Source organism: Notamacropus eugenii, chromosome 5, assembly GCF_028372415.1.
Source record: "Notamacropus eugenii isolate mMacEug1 chromosome 5, mMacEug1.pri_v2, whole genome shotgun sequence".
NCBI classification, from domain to species: domain Eukaryota; kingdom Metazoa; phylum Chordata; class Mammalia; order Diprotodontia; family Macropodidae; genus Notamacropus; species Notamacropus eugenii.
In genome coordinates, this window is record NC_092876.1 from 335543312 (window position 1) to 335570380 (window position 27069).

A 27069-nucleotide genomic window follows, 5' to 3' on the forward strand; every position below is an offset into this window, starting at 1 on the left:
AGTTTCAGTAAGAGCTAGTAGATGAAAGAAGTGGGAGATGAATATATTTAAGATGAAAGGAAGTTTGTTACCTATGAAACAGGCATTCCAGAGGGCCTAGTGGAAGGGTTAGTTAGCCTTATGATGAAACTTTGAAGAGAGAGGGTTGAGAGGAACAGGAATGAGGAATCAGGTGTTTGGTGGTATTGAGTGGGGTTTAGATAATGATCTATAGGGGTTCAGTCACTGAATAAACACAAATTCAAATAGATTATTCCACAGTCATAAGAACTAAAAGAAAATGGAGTAATATTTTCTCAAAAGTAAAGAATTTCAAGGTGCAACACAAAATAAAAAGTCTTACACAAAGCTAAGTCTAATCATCGGACAGACAAACACCAGCACCACCACAGTGGGGGGCCAAGGACCTTCCCCCTCCCTCATTCTATCCCAACAGGCACTCATGAGAAAAACATCAAGACTTGGAATTCTTTTCCTCCCCTATTACCTAGTTGCCACACAGGCCATAGACCTAGAGCCAGAATGGTCTCAGAAGCTATCTAGTTCAGGCATCCATTCTTGGCTAGATGCTGACCATTTTTCAGTCATTACTTCTGCTAGAGATAACAGACCTACTATACTGTGAGCCTTCAGTCCTCTACCCCCTTTCTATAACTGGTCAGAGATCATCTGCACTGCTGTTTTGCCAGTTATATCCTAAGTATCACCTTTAAACACTGCTTGCCCTAATTAGCATGTGAACTCCTAAACAGGGCCCATCTTACTTTTATATTTGTAGTATAACAGCACAGTAGTAGTTAGCACATAGTAAGAGCTTAACAAGTGCTTTTCCAATACAACAGCAAAGATGAACTTTCAATAAAAGATGTGAGTCATTCCTCCAAGGAAAACCTAGAAATGAGCAGAATATTCAACATGCAAATATCCCCCCAAATAAAAGAAACACAAGATACACAAATTAAATGCAATGATCAAGAACCCTAAAGAAAATCTATTTTTTCATGTTTATAATGTATTTATTAAAAAAGAAACTAAGCTAAGGGATTTAAAAAAAGAGAGAGAGACATCATCCAAGGGCAAAAAGGTCCTAGAAGCTAAAAATTTGAATGAAATAATCTAAATAAGGAGGAGAGATAACTTAATAGTTGTCCTTCATTTTTGGAGAGGACCAAAATGACAGACTTAGAGTCAAGTTATAGTGTGTCCATCAGACCAATACAAGATCATAATGCTATATCACAGGTCAGGCACAAATAGTCCATGTGAACATTTGGGATGGATTCTCTAAATTTGCACATCTCACATTTCTTTTGAGCTACTTCAATTCTGCTTTGCTCATATAATACAGCACCTTCCCTAATGATGACATGCTATGCTGAGTAGTCCTCTACCACTGTCTTCCATGTCATGCAATAAATTCCAAAATTCTTCAGAGAGATCTTGAGAGTGTCCTTGTATTGATTTTTCTGACCACCATGTATTTTCCTTGTGAGTTCTCCATAATTTAGTCTTTTAAGCAAGCGTACATTTAGCAAACAAACAACATGGCCAGCCCATCAGAATTGCACTCTCTGAAGTAGAGTCTGAATGCTTGACAGATAAGTTCAAGAAAGGACCTCAGCATCTGGTGATCTTCAGAATCTTCCTAAGACAATTCAAATGCAAGCGATTCAGTTTCCTGGTGTACTGTCCAGGTTTCACAGGCATTGGTCAGCACAATGGCTTTGTAAACCTTCAGTCTGGTAGTCAGTCTTCTCTCCCACACTATTCTTCTGAGTCTCCCAAACACTGAGCTAACTCTGAGAATACGTGCCTCAACTTCATTATCAATGTGTACATCCCTGGAAATTATACTGCCAAGACAAGTGAACTTTTATCCACAGTATTCAAAACTTCTCCATTTGCTGTAACTAATGATTCCACATATGGAGGATATGGTGCTGGCTGGTCAAGCTTCTGTGTTTTCATGATGTTAACTGTTGGGAAAAAATTAGCACAAGCAGCAAAGAATCAATTCATACTTTGCACCTCAGTTTCAGAGGCTGTATGGAGTGCACAAGCATCTGCAAACAAAAAAACCACACACCAATACTCCCTCCACTTTTGTCTTACCTTATAGCCTTTACAAGTTGAGTAATTTATCATCAGTGCAGTAGCAACCTCGATCCTCATTTGAAAATGACTGACAATATGGCTAAAAATATCATGCTAAAGCATGGGAGCAAGCACACAGTCTTGTTCCACTCCACTGGTGACTGGAAAAGCTCAAAAGTATAATACTGATGAAGTACTCTGGGCAAACAAATTTTGACTGTTTTCCACAAGCCCTCACAAGTGACACTATCAAAGGTCTTGGTCAGATCTACAAACATTGTATACAGACCTCTGTTTTGCTCCTGGCATTTCTCCTGAAGTTGTTTCTCCTGGCAGCAAACACCATTTTGATCATTTTTCTGCCCTCTGTGAAGCCACACTGCCTCTCAGGTCGATGACCATCTTCCAGGTGAAGGATCAGCCTTATTATGGAGAACTCTGGCAAGATCATACAATGACTAAGAGAGAGGCCCCCTGTGATAGTCACAGGAGAATTTATTCGCTTTACCTTTAGACAGATGGACAATGGAGGCATCCTTGAACTCCTTGCAGGATAATCTCTTCTTGCCATGCAATCTAGAAAACTTCAGTCAGCTTTTGTATGAGCAACAGACCCCCACCTTGTAAATCTCAGCTGGAACAGAATCAGCAGGTGCTTTGCCACAGGAGAGGAGTCTAAAAGGCATTCAAAATCTTTTCTTCAGTTGGAAATTTGTCTAGAGTAGGACTGTCTTCAACCTGAGGTAAATGGTCAATGGCCTCAGTATTAACTGATGAAAGTCTGCTGAGAACACTATGAAAGTGTACAGCCCTCCAGGATCATACCCTTATCACTAATCAATGTAGTTCCATCAGCACTAAGTAGTTGAGATGTACCATATCTCTACTCTATAAACAGCCTTTAGGGCATAATAAAAGTGCTTTGGATTGTTACTAACAGTGTAAAACTGAATTTCATCTTGCACTTTACTTCTGATAGAGTTAAATGCTTTCTTCTTATAAATAGATGAACTATCCTGCCAGTAAACCCTGTGGAGTTCTCACTTTTCATTTAGCAGCTTCTGAATTTCTCTATCATTTTCATCAAACCAATCTTGATATTTACAAGTGTTCTGTCCCAGATGAGCAAATCCAGTGCTGTACACCATATCTCTGAACACTGCCCACTGCTTTGCTGCTTCACTGTTGGTTGCCAAATGTGTGTTGGCTCAGAAGCACTCTAATTGCTGGCATTAAGTCTTCGGGTAGTCTTTTTGCTTTGTGGTCATTGCTTTCCTTGATTGCAAATATTTAGCTTGGAGAGGATAAGTCGATGCTCAGTCCAGCACTCTGCACCACACAATGCCTTCATCACTCTCATATCCTGTCTGTTTCTTCTCCTTACAATGAAAGATTCTGTTTAACACCAATGTTTGCTGCGAGGGTACATTCACAAAGTTTTATTACATTTCAGTAAACAGAAGATATTGTTAGTAATGAGGCCATGAGACATGCAAGTCTTCAATAGTAAGTGACCACTGCTGATGCTATATGGATGAGATCTCATGATCCTCTCCTCTAAGTGAAACATGTTTTGTGGAAGGGATAACACAGTGGGAAAACATGTAAATGGAAAGAAAAGAAGAAAAAGAGTGAAAGGAGCAGGAAATTCGAGGATAGCAATTTAAGTCTCTCAACAAGACTGAATGCAGTGTGAGAATGGGATAAAAATGACAGAAGACAGAAGAACATCAGATGTGGCTAGTGCTGAGGGAAAAGAAAAGGATGTCATTAAAGAACAATCATACTCTGGTGAGAGAAATGGGTCGTATAATGGGGTTTTTCTGTATGAGAAATTTAAATATTAGGAGGCTACCTTCTCCAAGAAAATGGGCTTTGCCCCCAAAATAACAAATCTATAACCCCAGAAACTCTACTTTAAGAGCAGAGAGAGAATAAAGGGGAAACAACAAAGTATAGAGCCCAGGACAGACTACTAGGGAAGAGTAGGAAGAAAGTTTAAAATAAAACAGAATCATACATCTAGAGCTAGAATGAATTTCAGAAGTTTAATAATCCACAATGGAAAAATCTCATGGATTAAGAATCTCTATTGTATGATCAACAAATAGAACAGAGAGCTGGTCCAGCAGCATAGACCTCTTAGAGTAGCCCTATACATGTGGAGCCCACATCTGAACAGAAAGAACACAGTTTGAATAGAATTTGATAATCTGTAGAGTGCTTTCAATAATCCCAAAGATTCTCCTTGAAACAAAAATCCATCTTTTTAATATTATACTGTTCTAACAGTGATGCTGTATAGCCATAAATCACAGAATGCCATAATCTATAAAGAATCAAAATTGCCCTAAAGATAATGGAGAGGTGTGGTGAGAATAGGTTACAGCAAATAATTAGTGACAATTCTGTGTGATTGATTGGTTGTTGTCCTTCATTCTCAAAGAAGACCAAAATGACATCCATATGTTGGAGTCAAGGTACAGTGTGTCCAACTGTAGCTGATCAGATCCACAGACGCTTGGAAGGCCCTATCAAAGTTTGGGCACAAACAGTCCATGTGAACATTTGGAGTGGAAATGTCCCCAAATTCGCAAATCTCATGCTTCTTTTGAGCAATTGCAATTCTGCTTTTCTCATGAAACATCACCTTCTTTAATGTGGGCACACCATGTTGGGCAGTCCTTTGCCAGTGTCTTCCATGTCATGAAATCAGTTCCAAAGTTCTTCCTTTCACCCTTTTGCCACCTTCTTATAACTCATGGAAACTTGGCTCCCCATAGGAGACCTTGTCTTACTGGTCCCCCTCTCTACAACAAGGTATACTTTTTCTCATGCCTTCCAACACAGAATGAGGAAGATACGAAATAGGCATACTCTCACTGCCACTTCCACTGCCACCACTTTCTGTTGCTATCACTCAGCAATCTAACCATCTGTATTACCTTATCTAGGAACCTGGCTGCAGTTACCTACAGTACCACACCAATTCTCAGGTCATTCTCCTCCTTTTTCATGGAATTCAGCACCTAATTCATAGTCTTCTTTTTTATCCCAATCCCTACCCTCATACCAGGGGACTTCAACATTTATGTTTATATCTCCTCAAACATCCTCACCTCCCAGTGTGTCATCCTCCTCAACTTACACAATCTTTACTTTCTACCTCAGCCATGTGCAAGGACAGTCAAATTAGTCTTTATCTCATCAATCACCTGTAACTGTTTCACCTCTGTGGTGCAGAACTCTGATATCCTTTTCTTAGACCATACTGTATCCTTCATCTTTTCCTCTGCCTCACTCATCTTCACATACTCTTCCCTCCAGTCCCTCCAATACTCTACCTTCTTAGTCTATCACATCCCACTCTGGTCTCCTTCTGCCAGCTTAACTACAGGTAACCAGCCCAGTTCTACTGCTCTCCCCTGGAATCTCTTATTCCATCACTTTGCCAATCCCAATCCTAGATGATCACCTATATCCACCTTCTTCCACTTAGTTTTATGCTGAACTCAGAAAGTCACAACAGTTATGATGTATGATCTCAAATGGGGCCTCAATGCTGCATATCAATGCTTTTTATCTTACCTCACAGTAAGATAATCTTACCTGTTTCAAACCTACTCTACTCTCCTCAAGACACCTTGGCCTGCAATATATATTTATTGATTTTTTAAATATATTTTATCTTTCCTTTATATACTTAACTGTGCTAAGGAAAATAAGGGCCTCAATAAATATTTGCTGAAATTCCATTCTTGGCACAGTGCACAGGCTGTACGAGCATGGTCCCCGCCATGGCAGGGTTGAGCAGGAAGCCCTGGGCAGTCTGAAGCTGCAGATGCTGCAGATCTCAAACATATCAGCTAAAAATGGGAGTCCAGTGGAAATGCAGGAGAGAGAAGCGCAGAACCCCAGGTAATCGCAGCAGCCGCTCCTGAAATTATCAGCCCACAGATTAAATGTCTGTAAGTCACCTACTTGAACTTCCAGGAGCCAAGATGGGGGAAAGATCAGTAATTGCTATCTTCCTCCCCTTGTTGACCTTGAAGAGCCCAGAGAATATTTCCCCGGGAAAAATCCTGGAACAGTGGGATCTGGCAAAGGGGCAAACAGTCTCTTAGCTGGTGAGGCTAGGAAAATAGCTGAGGAGGGTCCCTCTTGCTGTGGCTGAAGGGGAACCAGTGCAGGACCAGAGCTGTCCCAGACAGTCCCACCTCACTAAATCTTGGGAGGAGATCCTGAGCCCCAGGTGAGTGGAGCCTGCAACTGCCAACACCAGGACCCCACGCATGCCTCAGAACCCCAGGGGAATCAGGAAGACACTAGCTCAGATGGGATCACCAACCTCTGAGCTGGCCTATGCTCTAGCTCAGCAGAGGAGATCTCCTGTGGCCAGACCACCCCTCCCCCACACAATGCAGTTAGCTCCAGGATAACTCCAGGGAAACCCAGAAAGACTTCACCTGGCCTCTGCTTTCAAACACCAATCAGCTCAGCACCAAGTAAGGTGCAGCATTGTAGCTTCCAGCTGAAAGAACAGAGGCCACAACATATAAAGCTTCAAGTTCAAAGCCACAACTGTGGAACAGATCCCCTTGTGCCCCAGAAGCAGAAATCTACTTTAAAAGCCAAGAAAAGGGGGACAGAGCCAAGATGGCAGAGTAGAAAGATGCACATTCACTAGCTCTTCCCCCACAGCCCATAAAATTACGTGTGAAGAAAGACTCTCAAATTCTAGAGCAGCAGAAGCCACAGAACAACAGAGTGGAGGAGATTTCCAGCTCATGGTGACCTGAAAGGCTGATTGAAATGTATGTTGCACCAGACGAGGAGCCCAGCCCAGCCTTGGCATGGCAACAGGAGGAGGACCAGAGTAGGCCTCAGGGGCGGAATCCCCAGCCGCAGCACTAGTGGTTCCCAGATCTGTCAACCCACAGGTGCCAAAGGCCAGTGAGAGGGTTTTTTCAGCTGGCCAAGGAGGGAGAAGGGCGTTCCCATAACTCCAGCCTCAGGCGGCGGCAGAGGCCACATCAGGGCAGGCAGGCAACAGCTCCCACAGCAGCCTGCATTCATTGTAGGATCTTAAAACCCCTGGGGGCACTGAGCAGCTGATTCTTACCTCAGCTCTATATAGCAGCCCTGCCCCCACCTAATACTCCTGGCAGATCTGAGCAGTTGATCTTTATCTCACACTGAATGGCAGCCCTGCCCCTGAAGCTTATCTGAATCTGGGCTCCCAGTGCTGGTATGGTGGAACTGGAGGGCAGGGGACTGTGGAGAGGAAACTCTACCACCCAGATTCTGGGCACAATAATTTCTGGTTGCTCTGAGACCAGTGTACACATTTGATTGTACCACCTTGGAGGAACTGAGATCTTACAGATACCCAGAGTATACCCTACTCTGGACAAAGGACCCAAAAGTCATGTAACTGGCTGGGAAAATGCCCAAAAAAGGGAAAAAAAAATAAGACTATAGAAGGTTACTTTCTTGGTGAACAGATATCCTCTCCCATCCTTTCAGATGAGGAATAACAATGCTTACCATCAGGGAAAGACATAAAAGTCAAGGCTTCTGTATCCCAAACATCCAAAATAAATATTCAACAGTCTCAGGCCATGGGAGAGAAATGAGAGAGATGCAAGAAAATCATGAAAAGAGGGTAAACACCTTGCTAAAGGACACCCAAAAAAATGTTGAAGAAAATAACACCTTGAAAAATAGGCTAACTCAATTGGCAAAAAAGGAGTTCAAAAAGCTGAGGAGAAGAAGGCTTTAAAAAGCAAAATTAGCCAAAGAGAAAAGGAGATTCAAAAGCTCACTGAAGAAAATAGTCCTTTAAAAATTAGAATGGAACAGATGGAGGCTGATGACTTTATGAGAAACCAAGAAATCACAAAACAAAACCAAAAGAATGAAAAAATGGAAGATAATGTGAAGTATCTCACTGGAAAAACAAATGACCTGGAAAATAGACCAGGAGAGACAATTTAAAAATTATGGGACTACCTGAAAGCCATGACCAAAAAAAGAGCCTAGACATCATCTTTCATGAAATTATCAAGAAAAAATGCTCTGATGTTCTAGAACCAGGGGCCAAAATAAATATCGAAAGAATCCACTGATCACCTCCTGAAAGAGATCCTTAAAGAGAAACTCCTAGGAACATTGTAGTCAAATTCCAGAGTTCCCTGGTCAAGGAGAAAATATTGTAAGCAGCTAGAAAGAAACCATTTGAGTATTGTGGAAATACAATCAGGATAACACAAGATCTAGCAGCTTCTACCTTAAGGGATCGAAGGGCGTGGAATATCATATTCCAGAAGTCAAAGGGAACTAGGACTAAAACCAAGAATCACCTACCCAGCAAAACTGAGTATAGTACTTCAGGGGAAAAAATCTTCATTCAATGAAATAGAGGACTTTCAAGCATTCTTGATGAAAAGACCAGAGCTGAAAAGAAAATATGACTTTCAAACACAAGGATGAAGAGAAGCATGAAAAGGTAAACAGGAAAGAGAAATCATAAGAAACTTACTAAAGTTGAACTATTTATATTACTACATGGAAAGACAATATTTGTAACTCTTGAAACTTTTTTCAGTATCTGGGTAGTTGGTGGGATTACACACACACACACACAGCACAGGGTGAGTTGAACAGGATAGGATCATATCTAAAAAAATGTAATTAAGGGATGAAAGAGGAATATATTGGGAGGAGAAAGGGAGAAATGGAAAGGGGCAAATTATTTCTCATGAAAGAGGCAAGAAAAAAGACTTTTAAATGGAGGGATAAAGGGGGGAGGTAAGAGAGAAAACATGAAGCTTACTCTCATCACATTCGACTCAAGGAAGGAATAAAATGCACACTCATTTTGGTATGAAAACCTATCTTACAAAACAGGAAAGTGGGGGAGGAGGGGATAAGCGGGGTGGGGGATGATGGAAAGGAGAGCAATGGGAGGAGGGAACAATTAGAAGTCATCATTCTTGGGGAGAGACAAGGTCAAAAGAGAGAATAGAAGAAATGGGGGGCAGGATAGGATGGAGGAAAATATAGTTAGTCTTACACAATATGACTATCATGAAAGTCTTTTGCATAATTACACATGTATAACCTATACTGAATTGCTTACTTTCCCAATGGGGATGGTTGGGGAGGGAGAAAGGAAGAGAAGTTGGAACTCAAAGTTTTAGGAACAATTGTTGAGTATTGTTCCTGCAAACAACTAGGAAACAAGAAATACAGGTACTGGGGTATAGAAATTTATCTTGCCCTACAGGACAAAAGAGAAGATAGGGATAAGGGAAGGGAGAGATGTTAGAAGGGAGGGCAGATTGGTGATAGGAGTAATTAGCATGCTCGGCGTTTTGGGGTGGGGGGAGGGGAGAGATGGGGAGAAAATATGAAACTCAAAATTTTGTGGAAATGAATGTTGAAAACTTAAAACAAATAAATAAATTTAAAAAAAAAAAGCCAGGAAAAGGGTGATCATCATGAGTAAGAAGTTAAGCAGAAAAGACTACAGAATCTTTCAATGGGGACAAGGACCAAAACACAAATACCAAAAAGGTCAGCATTGAGACTATACTCCCCTCTCAAACTTCAGAAGGGAATATGAACTGGTCTCAAGACCAAAGAATATTCTTGGAACAGCTCAGGAAAGATTTTAAAAGCCAGATTAGAGAAATAGAAGAAAAACTGGCCAATGATTTTAAAAATATGAAGAAAGAATTCACTGAAGAGAACAGCTCCTTAAAAAGAAAAACTGGACAAAGAAAAGGTAGCACAAAACCTAACTGGAGAAAATAATTCCTTAAAAGGAACAACTGGACAGATGGAAAAGGAGATGCAAAAGTTAACTGAAGAAAACAATTTGATAAAAATTAGAATCAGGCAAGTAGAAGCTAATGACTCTCTAAGACCTCAAGAATCAATTGAACAGAATCTAAAGAATGAAAGGATAGAAGAAAAAGTAAAATATCTAATTGGAAAAACAACTGACCTGAAAAATAGATCCAGGAGAGAAAACTGAAGAATTATTGGTCTACCAGAAAGCCACGATGAAAAAAAGAGCCTGGACAATACCTTCCAAGAAAACATCAAGGAAAACTGCCCAGAAGTCCTAGATCCAGAGGACAAAACAGTCATTGAAAGAATCCACCATCCACCTCCTGAAAGGGATCCCAAACTGAAATTTCATTCTTTTTTCCTCCTCCCCATTCAAGACCAAATGGGTAAGAAGAAGAGAAGTGGAAAGAAAGTGTCCATGTCGGTCACAAATAGGCAAATAGATGACTTCTACTTGCCTTCTGGGCATACACATCTCTAAACCATGCAGTTATGTTTCACTGAATGGCTATGGAAGTGCACCAGCTTAGAATCACTGTCAAGAACAATTAACATTTCTTTTTTTTTTTTTAGAGGAGGGAAAGCAAGGTAATTGGGGTTAAGTGACTTGCCCAAGATCATACAGCTAGTAAGTATGTCAAGTGTCTGAGGCTGTATTTGAACTCATGTCCCCCCGAATAAAGGGCTGATGCTCTACTCACTGTGCCACCTAGCTGCCCCGACAACTAACATTTTTGAAAGCGGGTTTTAATCTCCTCATGTTTTGAAGTGCACAGAATAGGAACTTACTAAATGTTCAATAGATAAACGAATTCTGCTTCAGAATAATCAATAACTTAAATAAAAGAGACATATAATTCGAGTAAGGCCTTCTGTCAACCCAAGCATATGTGTCCATCCCATTTCCTACTCTTTTTCCTCCCACCTCATTCCTTTATGCCTATTCAGCCTATAGTCTGGCTTCTTCCTGTGTTCTTGTCCTAAATGGTCTAAATTCAATTTTGTACTCTGATACTAATGCCAAATTCATACCCTGTCTTCTTTTCAATACACTTCAAAAATATACTTCCATGATGACCCAAAAAGAGAAATATTTTCCCCAAAGTAAAAAAAAAAAAAGTGAATAAAATACTAAGTGAGAAAGAATGACAAGGAAAGGTACATGCTCCAGTTTGTTCTATACTTCTGATTGGTCTGCAATCCTTTCTCTATTCTTAACTTTTCAGGTGAAATTAACAAATACTGAGCATTTAACATGCTTTACTGCTTGGACTAACTTTTATAATCTCCTGAATTTTTAAGAGGGTCACTAACAGTAGAGTTTTAACACTTCTTGTTAACTTGTCAAGTGGCATGCCCATCAATTATTGCCCCAGTTCCAAGTACTAGAAGAAGACCAATCCAGAGATGTACCATCTATCATACAGTAAATGATATTAGTAAGAAACAGGAACCACTTAAGCTTAAGGTTGTGTTTCTATTCTTGTATAAGACAAACAATTGGAAATAAACTCATACAGTGGAGCCTCATGTGCAATTATGACTTACTCTGTAGCTTTCCAATTCTTATCATAAAATAAAGCAAAATGAGTGTCAATGCAACTCATAAATGTTACATAATATGCTACTGATACTCACCCCTTTACCACAGAACCTTACCTTTCTCAGTGCTTGAAAATATGGAGATGATTTTATTCCTAGGTTTTCTTTCCTCTGGAACAGACGGCAAAGGTTTCAAACTATGGTTAGCTGACAAAGGGTCTTTGCCTCCAGTGCTAAAAATGGTACTGCTCATACGGACAGGAGGCGCTGGGGGCTTGTCTTCCAGTTCTCCGTTATCAGACATGATTCAGAATGAATATACAAAAACCTGAAATATAACAAAATTACATAAATACTGTCATGAAGAAAAACCTTTGAGAAACAAGCAGATTTCTTTCTAGTAAGGAATATAATTTTTATTTAAAAATTAATATGCTTCTCTTAAGGAAAGGCTACCAATCTGTTAGAAAAATAGTTTCCACAAAAAATCTCAGAGTTGGAAAGAGCATCGGAAACCATCCAGTCCAACCCGTATCTGAAAAAAAAAATTTCTTTCTTCAACTGACCTGACAAATGACCAATCTATGTTTGAAGATCTCTACCGAGGAGGAACCCATGGCATTAAGCTTTTTGATAGCTCAAATTGGGAATGTTTTTTTTTTTAACACTAGGTTTAAATATGTAATACCTATTTATTGCTCCTAATTCTTCCTCTAGGGAGCCAAAATGACAAACCTAATAATCCTCCTTCTAGGTAGTACTCCTTGAAATGTTTGAAAACTATTTTGTCTCTCATGACCCTCCCCCTAAATCCCACTCCACAAAGGGTGAACACCCCCAGTTGCTTTAATGAGGTAGCTAGATGGCATAGTGGAGAGAGGGCTGAACTTTAAGAGAGGAAATCTGAGTTCAAATCCTTCCTTGGATACTTATTAGCTGCGTGTCCCTGGACAAGTCACTTACCTCTCAATCTTAGTTCCTAATCGTACAATAGGGACAATTAACAGCACTTTCTTAAAAGCTTATTGTGAAGATTAGACAGGGCAGTATCTATAAAGCACTTTGCAAACTTAAAGCACAATATAAATGTTAGTTATTATTAATAATAATCAAATAATCCTTACACAGCACAAGCTCAAGACCCTTCAGCACACTAATTGCCCACTTCTGTAAATTTTTTTCTTAAAATAATATCAGGCTCCAAAAAAAAAATCTAAATAAAAACTTTCAAGGTCTTAGAAAATTAATGTTAATGGAAAACTGGTTCTGTGACATTCCTTTTCTTTGACACATTAGCACATCAAAAATCAGTCGTAAAGAAAGCCCCAAACTTAAAAATAAATTATTCTCAAAGATCAGTCACAAATTAACTATTTGAAACTCTTCTGGCATGTTCCCAAACATGCAATCAACCAACCAATAAGCACTTAGCATTTAGATACCAACTATGTGCTAGGCACTATGCTGGGGCTAGAAGATAAAAACCATTCCTGTCCTCACGGAGCTTGTTTTTATCCAGGAAGATATGTGCATATAAGTATGTGGGGTGTGTTGAGAAAGGTCTCATAAAAGCTAGAATGAGCTCTGAAGGTGGAGCTACAAGTAGAGTTCATTCTCAACATGGTAGCAAACTGTGCAGTACAGATGCTGATCAGTGTCCCAGGCAAGCTTACAAGGGCCTAGTTAATCCACACTGTGCATTAAATACCATTGGGCGGGAAGAGGGAAGGTCAGATAGACAAGGTCACTAAGATATAATATCTATCAATACTAGAAAAAGAGTAACAAAAGAGTAAGGAAATATTTTTCACTTAGACTGGTATATGAAGAAATCTAAGCTTAAAAGTAGAAGAAAGAACTGAATGGAAATTTTTGCACAAATTCCTAATAGAATTTCTGAGACCATTTAGGGGCTTTAGAGGCCATTAGGTAATATATTTGCTTTAAGTCAGGAAAATCTAAGTATAAATCCTACCTCAAACACTTACTAGCTAAGTGACTCTGGAGAGGTCACTTAACCTTTTAGTTTCTTCATCTGTACAAGGAGGGTAATAACAGTACCTAATTCCCAGGGTTGCTGTGAGGATAAAATGAAATATTTGTAAATCACTTTGCAAATCTTAAAAGTACCACATAAATGCTGTCTATTATAATTACTATTACCTGATGACACTAGCTCATTCTGAACCTGTAACTTCACTGGTATACGGAACTCCCTAAAAGAAACACTTTCTACTAGTGCAACCATTTAACAACTTTAGTCTTTGAGAATTGCTTAGGATGCTGAGAAGTTCAACGTTTCACCCAAAGTCACACAACCAATCAGTATGTAACAGAGGTGGATGCTACCCAGCTCTTCTACACTCTTAGGCTGGCTCCCCTATGCAACACTACCTGTCTAGCTCTATTAACAGTCTAATTGCCTCTAAAACTTGGAACTTGATTCTTTTTGCCTTTTTTCTATTTTTTAAAAATCCTTATTACAAACAAATATAAATGATTTTTCTTTTACTTGATACTATAATTCATCAATTAAAAAAATTATAAAGTACCTAATACAAAATAAATACAAATTAATTTGGGGTGGGAGAACAGGAGGAGATGGAGGAGATGACCAAAGGAGATAGGGGAAATGACAAATCAATCAATAAACATTTATGAAGTACCTCTGTGCCAGGCACCATGGTAGGTGCTGGGGATACAAATACAAAAAATGAAGTCATTCAAGAAGCTTACATTCTAACAAGAGACAAGCACATTTGTAAATATATACAAAAAAGATGACAGCTAGGTGGCACAATAGACAGAATGCCAGGAATGGAGTCAGGAAGACCCAAGTTTCAATCCAGCCTCAGGCTCAGACTGTATGACCTAAGACAAGTGATTTAACCCTGTCTGTCTCAGTTTCACCATTTGTAAAATGAAATGGAGAAGGAAACGGCAAACCACTGTTCACAAAGAGTCAGACACAACTGAAACAAATGAATGGCTGGGGGGAATGAGGGGGTGGGGGGGAGATGGGGAGAGAGAATTCAAAATCATTAAATACAAGGTAGGGAGGGCCCCTAGTAGTTGAGGAGATCAGTGAATGCTTCATGGAGAAGGTGTCACATGAAACTGCAAGAAAGGGAAGGATCCTATAAAGTAAAGGTGAGGAGGAAGTGAATTCCAGGCATGAGGGGCAGCCAGAATAAAGGTATGGAGATGGAGAGTCTAGTTTGAGGAAAAGAAAGACAGCCAGTTTGAGTGAATCATAGAGTGCACAAGAGGAAGTAATGTGAAATAAAGGTGGAAGTTCTTTAAATGTTAAACAGACAACTTTATATTTGACTCTAGAGAGGCCACTGGGGAGTAATATGGTCAGATCTGCACTTAAGGAAAATTCCTCTGGCAGTTGTCATCAGATGAATTGAACAGGGAGAAACATGAAGCAGGAAAACCAACTGGGAGGTTGTTGAAAAAAGTTAGGCTAAAGTATGGTAGTGGAACAAATAAGTTAGCCCATGTAAAGGGCTCTGCAAACTTGAAGCCCTATTATTATTATTACAATTATTATGAATACTTATGGAAAGAAAGGGTCTGATGAGAGAGATGTTAAAGAAGAAATGGCAAGACTGATTGGGCATTTGATTGGGTAAGGATAACACCAAGGTTACAAACCTGGTACTCTGGAACAATAGTGGTGCTGACAAAAACAGAGAAGTTTAGGAGATGAGTTTGAGGAGAAAGACAGTGAGTTCTAGTTCTATTTGGGGGAACAATGAGTTTGCGATGTCGTCAGGAAATCTAGTGTAAAAATGTCCAAATGGGTAAGGGTCATGCAGGATTGCAGTTCAGATGACAGTGAGGTTGGACACACAGATCTTGAAGTCATCTGCTTAGATATAATAAGTACACAGGAGCAGATGTGGTCACCAAGAGAGCATGTCCAGAGAATTAGGAGCCCTAAGACAAGACTTGATAAATCAGCAGGAGTGGCTGAAAAAAAAGAAGTTAGTTTGGAGACCCAGAGATAGTATTAAAAAAAAGGGGGGGGGGGGACAGAGCCAAGAGGGTGGAATAGAAGCAGGGACCTGCTTGAGCTATCTCCCCAAAACCTGTAAAAATGACTCTAAACAAATTTCAGAGCAGCAGGAGCCACAAAGTAACAGAATGAATCAAATTTCCAGCCCAAGACAATCTAGAAGGTCAACAAGAAGAGTCTATCCACCAAAGTGGGAGAGGAACAGAGTTTGGCATGGGTCATGCCAGCACAGACAGAGCTGGAGCAAGCCTTAGGGGACTGAAATGCTGGTGACTGTTGTGGTTTACAGACTTCTCAACCTACAAATACCAAAGACAGCTTCAAAGGTCAGTGGGATGGGTCTCTCACATGACTAAGATGAGAGCATGGTCTAGCTACAGTCCCAGTCCTGGCAACAGGGCTGTGACAACCAGAAGCAGCAGATACTTCTGGAGACCTCCACTTAACAAAGAGGTCAAAAGTCAAGGGATTGGTTGGGGAAAAACGAGAAAAAGGGTGAAAAAAACAGACTATAGATTCTTACTTTCTCGATGAAAAGTATTCTTATGTCATTGGTGATGAGGAAGATCAAGGTATGCAACCAGAAGAAGACAACAAAGTTGAGATTCCTGCATCCAAAGCCTCCAAGAAAAATATGAAATGGTCTCACGCCATGGAAGAGCTCAAAAAGGATTTTGAAAATCAAGTAAGAAAAATAGAGGAAAACTTGGGAAGAGAATGAGAGCAATGTAAGAAAATCATGAAAATGAGTCAACAGCCTTCTAAAGGAGACCTCAAAAAATGCTGAAGAAAATAATATCTTTAAAATTAGACTAACCCAAATTGCAAAACAGGTCTAAAAAGCCAATGAGGAGAAGAATGCCTTACAAAACAGAAATGGACAAATGGAAAAGGAGCTAGAAATAAAATCAAGAATCACCTACCCAGCAAAACTGAGTATAATACTTCAGGGGGGAAAAATGGAATTTCAATGAAATAGACAACTTCTAAGCATTCCTGTTGAAAAAACCAGAGCTGAATAAAAAATCTGACTTTCAAAAACAAGAATCAAGAGAAACATGAACAGGTAAACAGGAAACAGAAATCATAAGGGACTTATTAAAGTTGAACTGTTTACATTCCTACATGAAAAGATGATATTTGTAACTCATAAGACTTTTCTCAGTATTAGGGTAGTTGGAGGGAACATATATATGTGTGTGTGAGAGTGTGTGTGTGTGTTTATGTGTATCTAGTGTATGTGTGTATATATGTATATACATGTATGTTTATGTATATCTACATATGTGTATATACATACGTGTGTATACGTGTGTGTATACACACATGTGTGTGTATATATATATAAAGAGAGACAGAGGGCATAAGTTTATTCTCTTCAGATATGTACAACACAATCATCTGGACTTATCCCAGCTATCTCCAATTATACTAGGTCCAATCCTCTAAATTCTGGGGGACCATTTGCAAACCTCAATGGTTCCTCACATATTTTCTACTGTTCTGTTAGCAACTGCCCTATTATCAGCTGTTTGAAAATCTCGTTGCCACTGTCCATTCCTCACACATGCCAAAGCCCAACAGGGTTGTGTAGAAGCTAATAAACAAACAGAAAAGACTGAATTTGAAGCCCTCCTCTCTGAAGATTATAATGCATATTTTATCATTTAAATGGCTTCTCAATATGGCTAAAACTTATAGAAACCACCATCTCACCATCACACAAATTTAAGTCAGAGAAAACACCAACTAAGGGTCCAACAAATAAAATGTACATACATAAATATGTATGTATATATGTATATTTAAGCCTTGAGGCCATTTAAGTGATTAAACACTGTTTGGTAGACATTTGCTTTAACATAAATTTTTACTATTTTTTTCTTTTTGTGTCTACTTACTTTTTTTATTCTTTCAATAGTGTATTTTTTCAATTAACAAGCATATTTCCCTGTTCTGTGTCCTTCCTACCCCCAGAAAAAAAAAAAAACCAAAAGCCCTAGAAAGAAGTACAGTTAGACAAAACAAATTCTCATATTCTACATTAGACCATCACCTTTCTGTTAGAAGATGTGTAACATGCTTCATCATAGGTCTTCTGGAATCATGGATCACAGCACTGTTCAAGGTTCTCAAGACTTTCAAAACTGCTCATATTTGCAATGTTGACATTATAGTATAAACTGTTTTCCTAGTTTTACTCATTTCGTTTTGCATCAAGCAACTCAATGTTATACTGATACCACTGTCATGAAACCCAGTACAGGCTCTTACTCCTTATATTTATACTGCGAGTCATCCCTACATACATGTTCCTTCCTCCAATGCAGTCTACACACTACCATCAAATAAGTAACACTAAATTCACTAAGTAAACTAAATAAAATCACATTCTTGGTTCCCCATTGCCTACAAATATAAAAACACAAATTCTTCATACCTCTGCATTTGAGATCCTTTATATTCTGGTTCAAATCTGCCTCTACAATTGAAATTCACACTTCCATACTACACAAACTTGTTGCTCCAACCAAAATGACATTCATCATTGCTTACATGTGTTGTAACTCTGGACAAGTCATTACACCTCTATGGACCTCAGTTTCCTCAGCTGTAAAATAAGAGTTGCATCTTTAAGGTCTCCTTCAAGTCTAAATCTGTGATCTCTCTTTGAAATATAACAAATGACTTCCCACTTCCATATTTGTATTCACATCACTTTCCTGACACAAGTATGCCCTGCCCTCTTCTTCTCATTTATCCAAAGTCTATCAATCCATCAGCGTCCAGTTCAATTTCCACCTCATTTGTCTACTTTGAAGACCAAAGTGATGTTTTCTTTCTCTGAACCTTGCACTTTTCTGAGAGCTTACCTCTGTGCTTGGCATATAGCAGATGTAACATAAATGCTTATATACCTTCCCCTGTCTCCTTCCCTACTTCTTATTTTGAATTGTTACATTTTCTTACTTGTAAATTTTTTCTCCTTATCTTGACCTGTAGGCACGTTGAGGGTAGAGATTATATTTTGTATTTCTTTACCTCTCTTTTTACCTTCCAGTTTTTCAAGAACTAATTATTAATATTGACATTGTTTTGCATCAGAGATTATGTCTAGCCTTCCTGAGTTTCTTAATGTTTAATAAGCAATATGTATTGTACAAGGTACATCACTGGAAAATGTTTCTTTAAAAAAGTTTTCACCTTCGAATCGGGAAAAATCTTTTATTTTTTTCATGTATTTTTCTTTTTCTGCTACATGACCTTAGTCCTCTGGACTGTCATTCTATAGCACTGTAAAAGTTGTCAATAAGCTTTCTTTTACAAAGTAGTATTTTTTTCTCAAGTACATGTCAATACAATTTTTACAAGATTTTGAGGACCAAATTTTTCTTTCTCCCTCCCTCCTCACCTATTCCCAAAATGGTAGGCAATTTGATACAGCTTATACATGTTCTAACATGTATAACATATTTCCCTATTAGTCAGTTATGAAAAAAACAGATCAAAAGGAAAAAAACAGGAAAAAGAATAAAGTGGAAAAAGTATGCTTTGATCAGCATTCAGAATCCATCAGTTCTTTATCTGCATATAAATAGTCATTTTCTTTTCGAGTCCTTTATACTTGTCTTGCAATATGTGTTGCTGAGAAGAGGTGTGTCATTCATAGTTGATCATCATGCAATGTTGCTGATACTGTGTACACTGTTTTCCTGGTTCTGCTCATTTCACTTTGCATCAGTTCATACAAGCCTCTCTAGGTTTTTCTGAAATCTGCCTGTTTATCATTTCCTACTGCACAATAATATCCCATCATAATCATATAACACAGCTTGTTTAGCCATTCCCTAATTGATGGGCATCCTTTCAATTTCCAATAATTCGCCACCATAAAAATAGCTGCTATAAATATTTTTGCACATGTAGGTCCTTTTCCTTTTTTATGCTCTCTTTGGGATAGAACATAGTAAGTAGTATTGCTAGATCAAAAGGGTATGCACAGTTTGGTTGCCCTTTGGGCATAATTCCTAACTGCTCTCCAGAATGGTTGTTCAGTTCACAATTCTACCAACAATGCATTAGTGTCCCAATTTCTCCTCATTCTCTCTAACATTTATAATATTAGCCAATCTGATAGGTTCGAGGTGGTTCCTCACAGTTGTTTTAATTTCTATAATCAAAGGTGATTTTGTTGTTTTAATTTCTTTAATCAAAAGATTTTGAGCATTTCTCCACATGCCTATAGGTAGCTCTGATTTCTTCATCTGGAAACTGCTTGTTCATATCCTTTCACTATTTATCAATTGGAGACTGGCTTGTATTCTTATAAATTTGACTCAGTTCTCTTTATCACTGATATTTGCTGTAAAGATTGTTTTCCTGCTTTCTGCTTTCCTTCTAATCTTAATTGCACTGGTTTTGTTTGTGCAAAAGCCTTTTAATTTAATTTAGTCAAAATTATCTACTTTACATTTTGTAATGCTCTCTATCTCTTATTTGGTCATGAATTCTTCCCTTTTCCATAGATCTGACAGGTATACTATTCCCTGTTCTAATCTGCTTATGGTGTCACCCTTTACGTCTAAATCTTGCACCCATTCTAACCTTACCTTGGTATATGGTATGAGATATTGATCTATACCTAGTCTGTGCCCTACTGTTTTCTAGTTTTCCCAGAAGTTTTTGTCAAATAGTGAGTTCTTGTCCCAAAGGCGAGGACCTTTGGGTTTATTAAACACGAGATTACTACAATTACTTACTTTCCTGTGTCTTGTGTACCTAATCTATTCTACTGATTCACCACTCTATTTCTTAGCTAGTAAGTCTATAACCTTTCACATGACTTCTGACAATATCAAATGATAATTGTGAGGCTGATAAATGTCAAGCAAGATCTTTATGATGTTCCCTGCACTTACCCTTCATCTCAACCAGATACATACAATGAAACAAACCATACATGTGAATCTTAAATTCTCTCATACCTAATTATCACAAGATCCTTTTCAGTAAGTTTTTTAAAATTTAAAATGACAGCAAAGTAGTACCTCCATTTCAAATACTTTCACTTACAGCCACTTTTCAGTGAAAAACAAGTGGGTGAAACCAAAAAAGCCTGCCCCAAACACACTGTGCTCTTCTAATAAGTCCATTGTTCAACAGTGACAAGACTCGAACACAAACAATTGCCTGATTGTTAAGTGGAGGAGGCTGGGGATAGTTAAATACCCAATAGCAATGAAAAAAGTAGTGGTATTGAAAACCAGTCAGTTCAGACTAGTGGAAATAACAGTGCTGTGTTGAATTTACTATAAATCACTAGTGTCAAATAAAGCATTACAAATATAATTTGAATACTATGGATATGTGCTAATTAAAAAGTAAAGCACCTATAAGTCTTGGTTAAACTCTTTTTTCGACAATCTGTTAACAAATGGTAAGGTGGAAATTAAGTTTAGAGTTAGTCAAAGGATGACCCAGGCTCAAATCCGGCCTGGAGCCCTGACCTAGTCATGTGGCCTTGGAAAGGTCACAGAACCCCTCTGAACCTGAATGACCTCCTTTGAAAAATAAGGAAGTTGAACTAAATGACCCTTCCAGATCTAAATTTAATATCCTTTAGTCTCTACTAAAAATGACCCTGTTTTTTACAGAATCTAATACAGTAATACCCCATATATAGAGTGACCAGACATCAAGTTCTAAGGCCATAACTAAAAGGGGAAGAGGAAAATGCCTCAGGAAAGATGAAAATAGCAAAGAAAACCTGAAAATGATACTTAAAATGTGAATGATCAACCAGAAGGAAAAACTAGCATCACTAAAAATCTCTCTCCTCAAGAATGAACTAAGTTGGCACCTTCTTCCTGAAGCCAAGAGGGTCCTGACTGACCCTCTCCATTTCCCTCTTTTCATCCCTCTGCTAAAAGTTATCCCTCTGCAAATTTCTCACAGTACACTACTATCTTTGCATTGTTGTCTCTCTCTTCCACTGAATCTCAATTACTTGTGTACATGTTGTTTCCTTTTTCAGCTTCATGACAATCAAGACACTACAGAACAGAGCTATGAAGACATCTTGGCTCCAGCCCTCCTTGTAGTCACTCTAGAGCAGGTGTAAGATAAGCTACAATTCAGTATAATATGCTAGCCCAAAAGTGTACACGCAGAACAGAGTTGTAAGAAGACATCCATTTTTACTGACTCCAAATTTTCTTTAAAGACAGTCAAGAAGCATAAAACACTATTCAAAGCAAAATGGAAACCAGTTCCTAACTTGCTAAGGACATCAAACGAAAATGCTATGAGATATCAAGGCTCAAAAAGACAATTAATCCTGCTACTTGTTGATTCTGCATCATTTAGAACACCACTGCACCATGAATACAACTAAATCAAAGGCTCTAGAACATGTCTAATATGAGCAATTCTCAGATTTGAGGAAAAATGTTTTTCAATTCAAAAATAAATGAAAAGCAAAATATTTTTTACAGATAAATACACTTGGATAAGACACTTGTACTTTCTAATGAGTGTTTTGGGTGTTTAAAAGTTAAGGTGCAGCCCTAAAAAAACTAGATACACCCAAGTCAAAATTTAATTACCTTGAAAGTATGCTGTTCCAATTCCAGATTTATGTTCCCAGTACCTGGAGCACATGGTCAGCACCTAATGAATACTTGTGGATTGGTTTAAGTCAGTTAGCCATGATGCTGCAGAGAGCTTAACATGGCTCTTCTGAAAATTAATTTCTAAATAGTCTCTCTGCTGAATGAAATGCTGATGAAACTCTTCACATCTCCAGATTCTTAGAATCAAAATCAGAGGTAATCTACTCAGACATGACCAGCCCATCTCCTCTTCCTATATCTACTTCTTTAACGTCTTATACTCTTCTTCTTTGGAAATACCTCACTGGCTGATACGTTGCAGTCTGCCCAAACCCACTCTCTACCCTCTCCATTCTCTTTTGGTCTTGGAGCAAAAGATTTAGACAAGTTAAACTTTTATAAAATTATTGTAATCATTATCAGTGTCATTTCTACTGTCCATTTCCCTTTTTTCCTTTTCAACTGGTTCAATAGTTCAGGTCTGAATTGTTTTCATTGTACATTTACATTTTTTCTCACTTCTTGCTTTTTACTAATTCTTATTTGTTCTAATAAATTGGTCTAACTATACATCCACAGCTGATTATGCAAAATCTCCATATCAAAAATTCTTTACCTGTCTGTTAAAATATAATCTATTTCAGTTTCTGCAAGTCCTCAAAAACAGCACTGCATTATCTCCAAAGTCTGCTTCTTAAAGACACAAAATTAGATACCTTCCAAACACTGAAAATACCACAAAATAAGCCATAAACGAGGTAAAATCTACTATAATCAAAGCCGTTTTCTTCAAGAAATTAGAAAAAGAATGCATAATAATAAAGCAGTGACACTAACTCTTGAGAAGAATAGACTGAAGCAGAATTGTCAAGCTAAGGTGTAGAAACTGATTGGTTTAAAGATATCATTGGTATAAGGAATCCTCTGAGTAACTCCCTTCTATCATTTTAAGTCGGCCTCTTCTAGACAATTTATAGGATTAGGAGAATTGTCTGAGGCCCAAAGACATTAAGTGACTTGCCTGGGGGGTCACATGGCTTCTATACCAGCTCCCTCTATCCACTGTCATTGCCTGGAACATGGCAGATGTTTGATTATTTGAATTTTGTATGCATAGCTCCTCAGAAACTTCTTAATGAAATCCAGAGAACTGAATAAATATAATTTAAAGAGCTTCCTAAATTCCATTTTCACACACACAAAATCCATCTTGTGAAATGAAGGGGCTTTTTCAAACCCAAGATTATGGCCAATTTATAGGATACGATAGTCTGATTTTATATGGACAACATTCTAATAATCAAATATATGTGCTGACAGAATTTGGCTAAAGTTAAATTCACTTTACAAACCATTTACATTGTATAAAGATAGCTACAGCCAAAACCCACAAGTCTTTTCATATTCATTAAGGCAGATAAAAGTAGGAAAGAATTTGTACTCTTCAGTAAAGCAGAAAAAGTGAGAAAGAGTAGCTACTCATGTATCAGGTTTGGTCAAGCCCATAAACCAGGAGTTCTTAACCTGGAGTCCATGGGTCCCCATAAGGTCCACGCATAATTTTCCAGGGTGGGGGTTGTTAACTTGGGTGGAAAAAATTATTTTTATTTTCATTTACCTCTGAAATTTAGCATTTCCCTCAATTATAAATGTAGGCAACAAACCACACGAGTATTTGTGGTACCTGTGACTTAGACATCAAGAAAAAAAAAAAAAGATGTTTATCATATTACATTTATCTTAAAATACCCTACCTTCTTGAAATAGCACTACTTTCAAATTGCTATAGTCACAGCTAGATATTAACTATTTCACAAAATAGTTTTAAAAAATATTTAGATAACTACATTTGAACATAACTGATTTCCTCTATAATCCTATGTCTCTTATTCATTTAAAAACATTATGATGTGAAGACTCCACAGGCTTGATGAAACTGTCAAAGAGGTCTAAGACATCAAAAGGTCAAAGAAGAACCCCTATTGTAAACAAAAGCATAATAAAGTTACAGCCCTGAGGAAGGGAAGAAAGAATTATTGGACTAGCCCCCTCTCAAATACCCAATATAAATACATACTCCATGATCCCAGCCAACATTTCTCTCTAAATAACCTTTCAAGACACCACTAGGATTTGTACCACAGGTTTACCAACCTCAATATTTCAGTAAGAAATCTTAAGGCTAAGAAATATATTTTAGACTATAAACAAACTAGGGGAGCAAGAAACAGTTTATTTGTCAAATTTATGGAGAATGGAGGAATTTATGACCAAACAAAAGATAGAGATCATTATGAAATGCAAAATGGATAACTTTAATTACATCAAATTGAAAAAGCTTTGGACAAACAGAAGATGCAACTAAGATTAGGAGGGAAGTAGAAAAGTGGGAAAGACTTTTTACAAACTGTGTCCATGATAAAAGCCTCATTTCTAAAATATATAGAGAACTGAGTCAAATTTACAAGAACACCAGTCATTCCCCAATTGATAAATGGTCAAAGGATATGAACAGGCAGTTTTCAGAGGAAGAAATTAAAGCTATCTATAGTCATATGAAAAAATGCTCTAAATCAATATTGATTAGAGAGATGCAAATCAAAACAACTCTGAGGTACCACATCACACCTATCAGATTGGCTAACGTGACAAAATGGGAAAATGATAAATGTTGGAGATGTGGGAGAGCTGGAACATTAATTCACTGCTGATGGAGCTGTGAGCTGATCTAACCATTCTGGAGAGCAATTTGGAACTATGCCCAAAGAGCTATAAATATGTGCATACCCTTTGACCCAGCAATACCACTTCTAAGGCTGTATCTCAAAGAGCTCATAAAAATGGAAAAAGAACCCACATGTACAAATTTATAGCATCTCCTTTTGTAGCAGCCAAGAACTGAAAATCAAGGGGATGCCTATCAAATGAGGAATGGCTGAACAAACTGTCATATATGAATGTAATGGGATACTATTGTGCTATAAGAAATGAAGAAGAGGCAGACAACAGAAAAATAGGGAAAAATTTAGATGAACTAATGGAGAGTGAAGTGAGCAGAGCCAGGAGAACATTAAACACAGTAACAGTCACAGTGTTCAAAGACTGTTCTGACAGACTTAGCCCTTCACAGCAATTCAAGGACCTAAAACATTTCCAAAGGATTCATGATGCAAAATGCCATCCACATCCAGAGAAAGAACTATGGAGTCGGAACACATAATGAAGCAGACTATTTTCTCCTTTTAATTCTCCTATGTTCTTCTACACAACGTGACTAATGTGAAAATGTGTTCAATAAAAATGTATGTGTAGAGCCCATAAAAGATTTCATGCTGTCTAGGTGGGTGGGAAGGGGAGAAAATTCAACACTTATGGAAGTGATTGTTGAAAACTGAAAACAAATAAATTAATAAATTTTAGAGAGGAAAATATATATGTATATGCCTAGAAATGTCAGTGAAAAAATAAAGTTCAATAGTATTTGGCAATTAGTGATTCGAATCCAATGACAATGAAAAATATACACAAGAATAAAGTCATAGAATTGAACCTTAGCGCCAATGTCACTTGGCTTTAAAAAAAAAAAAAAATGAGAGACCCATGCCTGACACCGTACACAAGAATAAAGTCCAAATGGGTACACGATCAAGGTATTGATACCATGGACAAACTGGAGGAGCAAGGAATAGTGTATTTATCAGATTTATGGAGAAGGGAAGAATTTTTGACTAAAGAAGAGAGAGAAAACACTATGAAATGCAAGATGGGTAACTTTGATTACCTTAAACTGAAAAGTTTTTGCACAACCAAAACCAATGCAACCAAAATTCAGAGGGATGTAGTAAATTAGGAAAGAATTTTTACAGCTATATCTCGGGGATAAAGGCCTCATTTCTCGAATATATAGAGAACTCAGTCAAATGTACAACAATACAAGTCATTCCCCAATTGATAAAATGGTCAAAGGATATGAACAGGCAATTTTCAGAGGAAGAAATTAAAGATATCTATAATCACATGAAAAAATGCTCTAAATCACTTTTGACTAGAGAGATGCAAATCAAAACAACTCTGAGGTACCACATCACACCTATAAGATTGGCAAACACGACAGAACAGGAAAATGATAAATGTTGGAGAGGATGTGGGAGAGTTGGAACACTAATTCATTGTTGGTGGAGCTGTGAGCTCATCCAACTATTCTGGAGAGCTGTTTGGAACTATGCCCAAAGGGCTGCAAAAATGTGCATACCCTTTGACCCAGCAATATCACTACTAGGACTGTAGCCCCAAGAGATCATAAAAAAGGGAAAGGAACAAAATTATTTATAGCAGCACTCTTTGTAGTTGCCAAAAACTGGAAATCAAGGGGATGCCCATCAATTGGGGAATGGCTGAATAAGTTGTGGTATATGAATGTAATGGAGTACTATTGCACCATAAGAAATGATGAACAAGAAGACTTTCAGAGAGGCCTGGAAGGACTTATATGATCTGATGCTTAGTGAAAGGAGCACAACCAGGAGAACTCTGCGCACAGCAACAACCACAGTGTGTGAGAGGTTTTTCTGGTAGACTTGGAACTTCGTAATAACGCAAGAACTTTAAAAAAAAAATAATTCCCAATGGTCTAAGACAAAATGCCTTTCACACTTAGAGAAAGAACTATGGAATTCATCTGCAGAATGTAGCAGATCATGTTTGTGTGTGTGTGTGTGTGTGAGAGTATTATGTTTTGATTTGTTATATGATTTCTTCCTTTTATTTTAGTTCATCTACACAGCATGACTATAGTGAAAATGTATTCAATAGGAAAGTATACGTAAATCCTCTATAGAATTGTATGGTGTCTAGAGGAGGGAGTGGGGGTGGGTGGGTGGGTGGGGGTAAAAATCTAAGTTTTTTGGTAGTAACTGCAGAACATTAAAAAATAAATAAATG

General features: G+C 38.0%; 1 protein-coding gene across 3 annotated transcripts in view; it reads right to left on the reverse strand.

The window, feature by feature from the left end:
- Positions 1-27069, reverse strand: part of PAK2 (p21 (RAC1) activated kinase 2) — a 131914-nt gene that overhangs the window by 66639 nt on the left and 38206 nt on the right. For all 3 annotated transcript variants that reach the window (XM_072613643.1, XM_072613642.1, XM_072613644.1), the window contains exon 2: positions 11611-11821. In XM_072613643.1, coding sequence (XP_072469744.1) covers positions 11611-11797 — 187 coding nt within the window. In that variant the 5' untranslated portion in view covers positions 11798-11821. The remainder of the gene's footprint in view (positions 1-11610; positions 11822-27069) is intronic.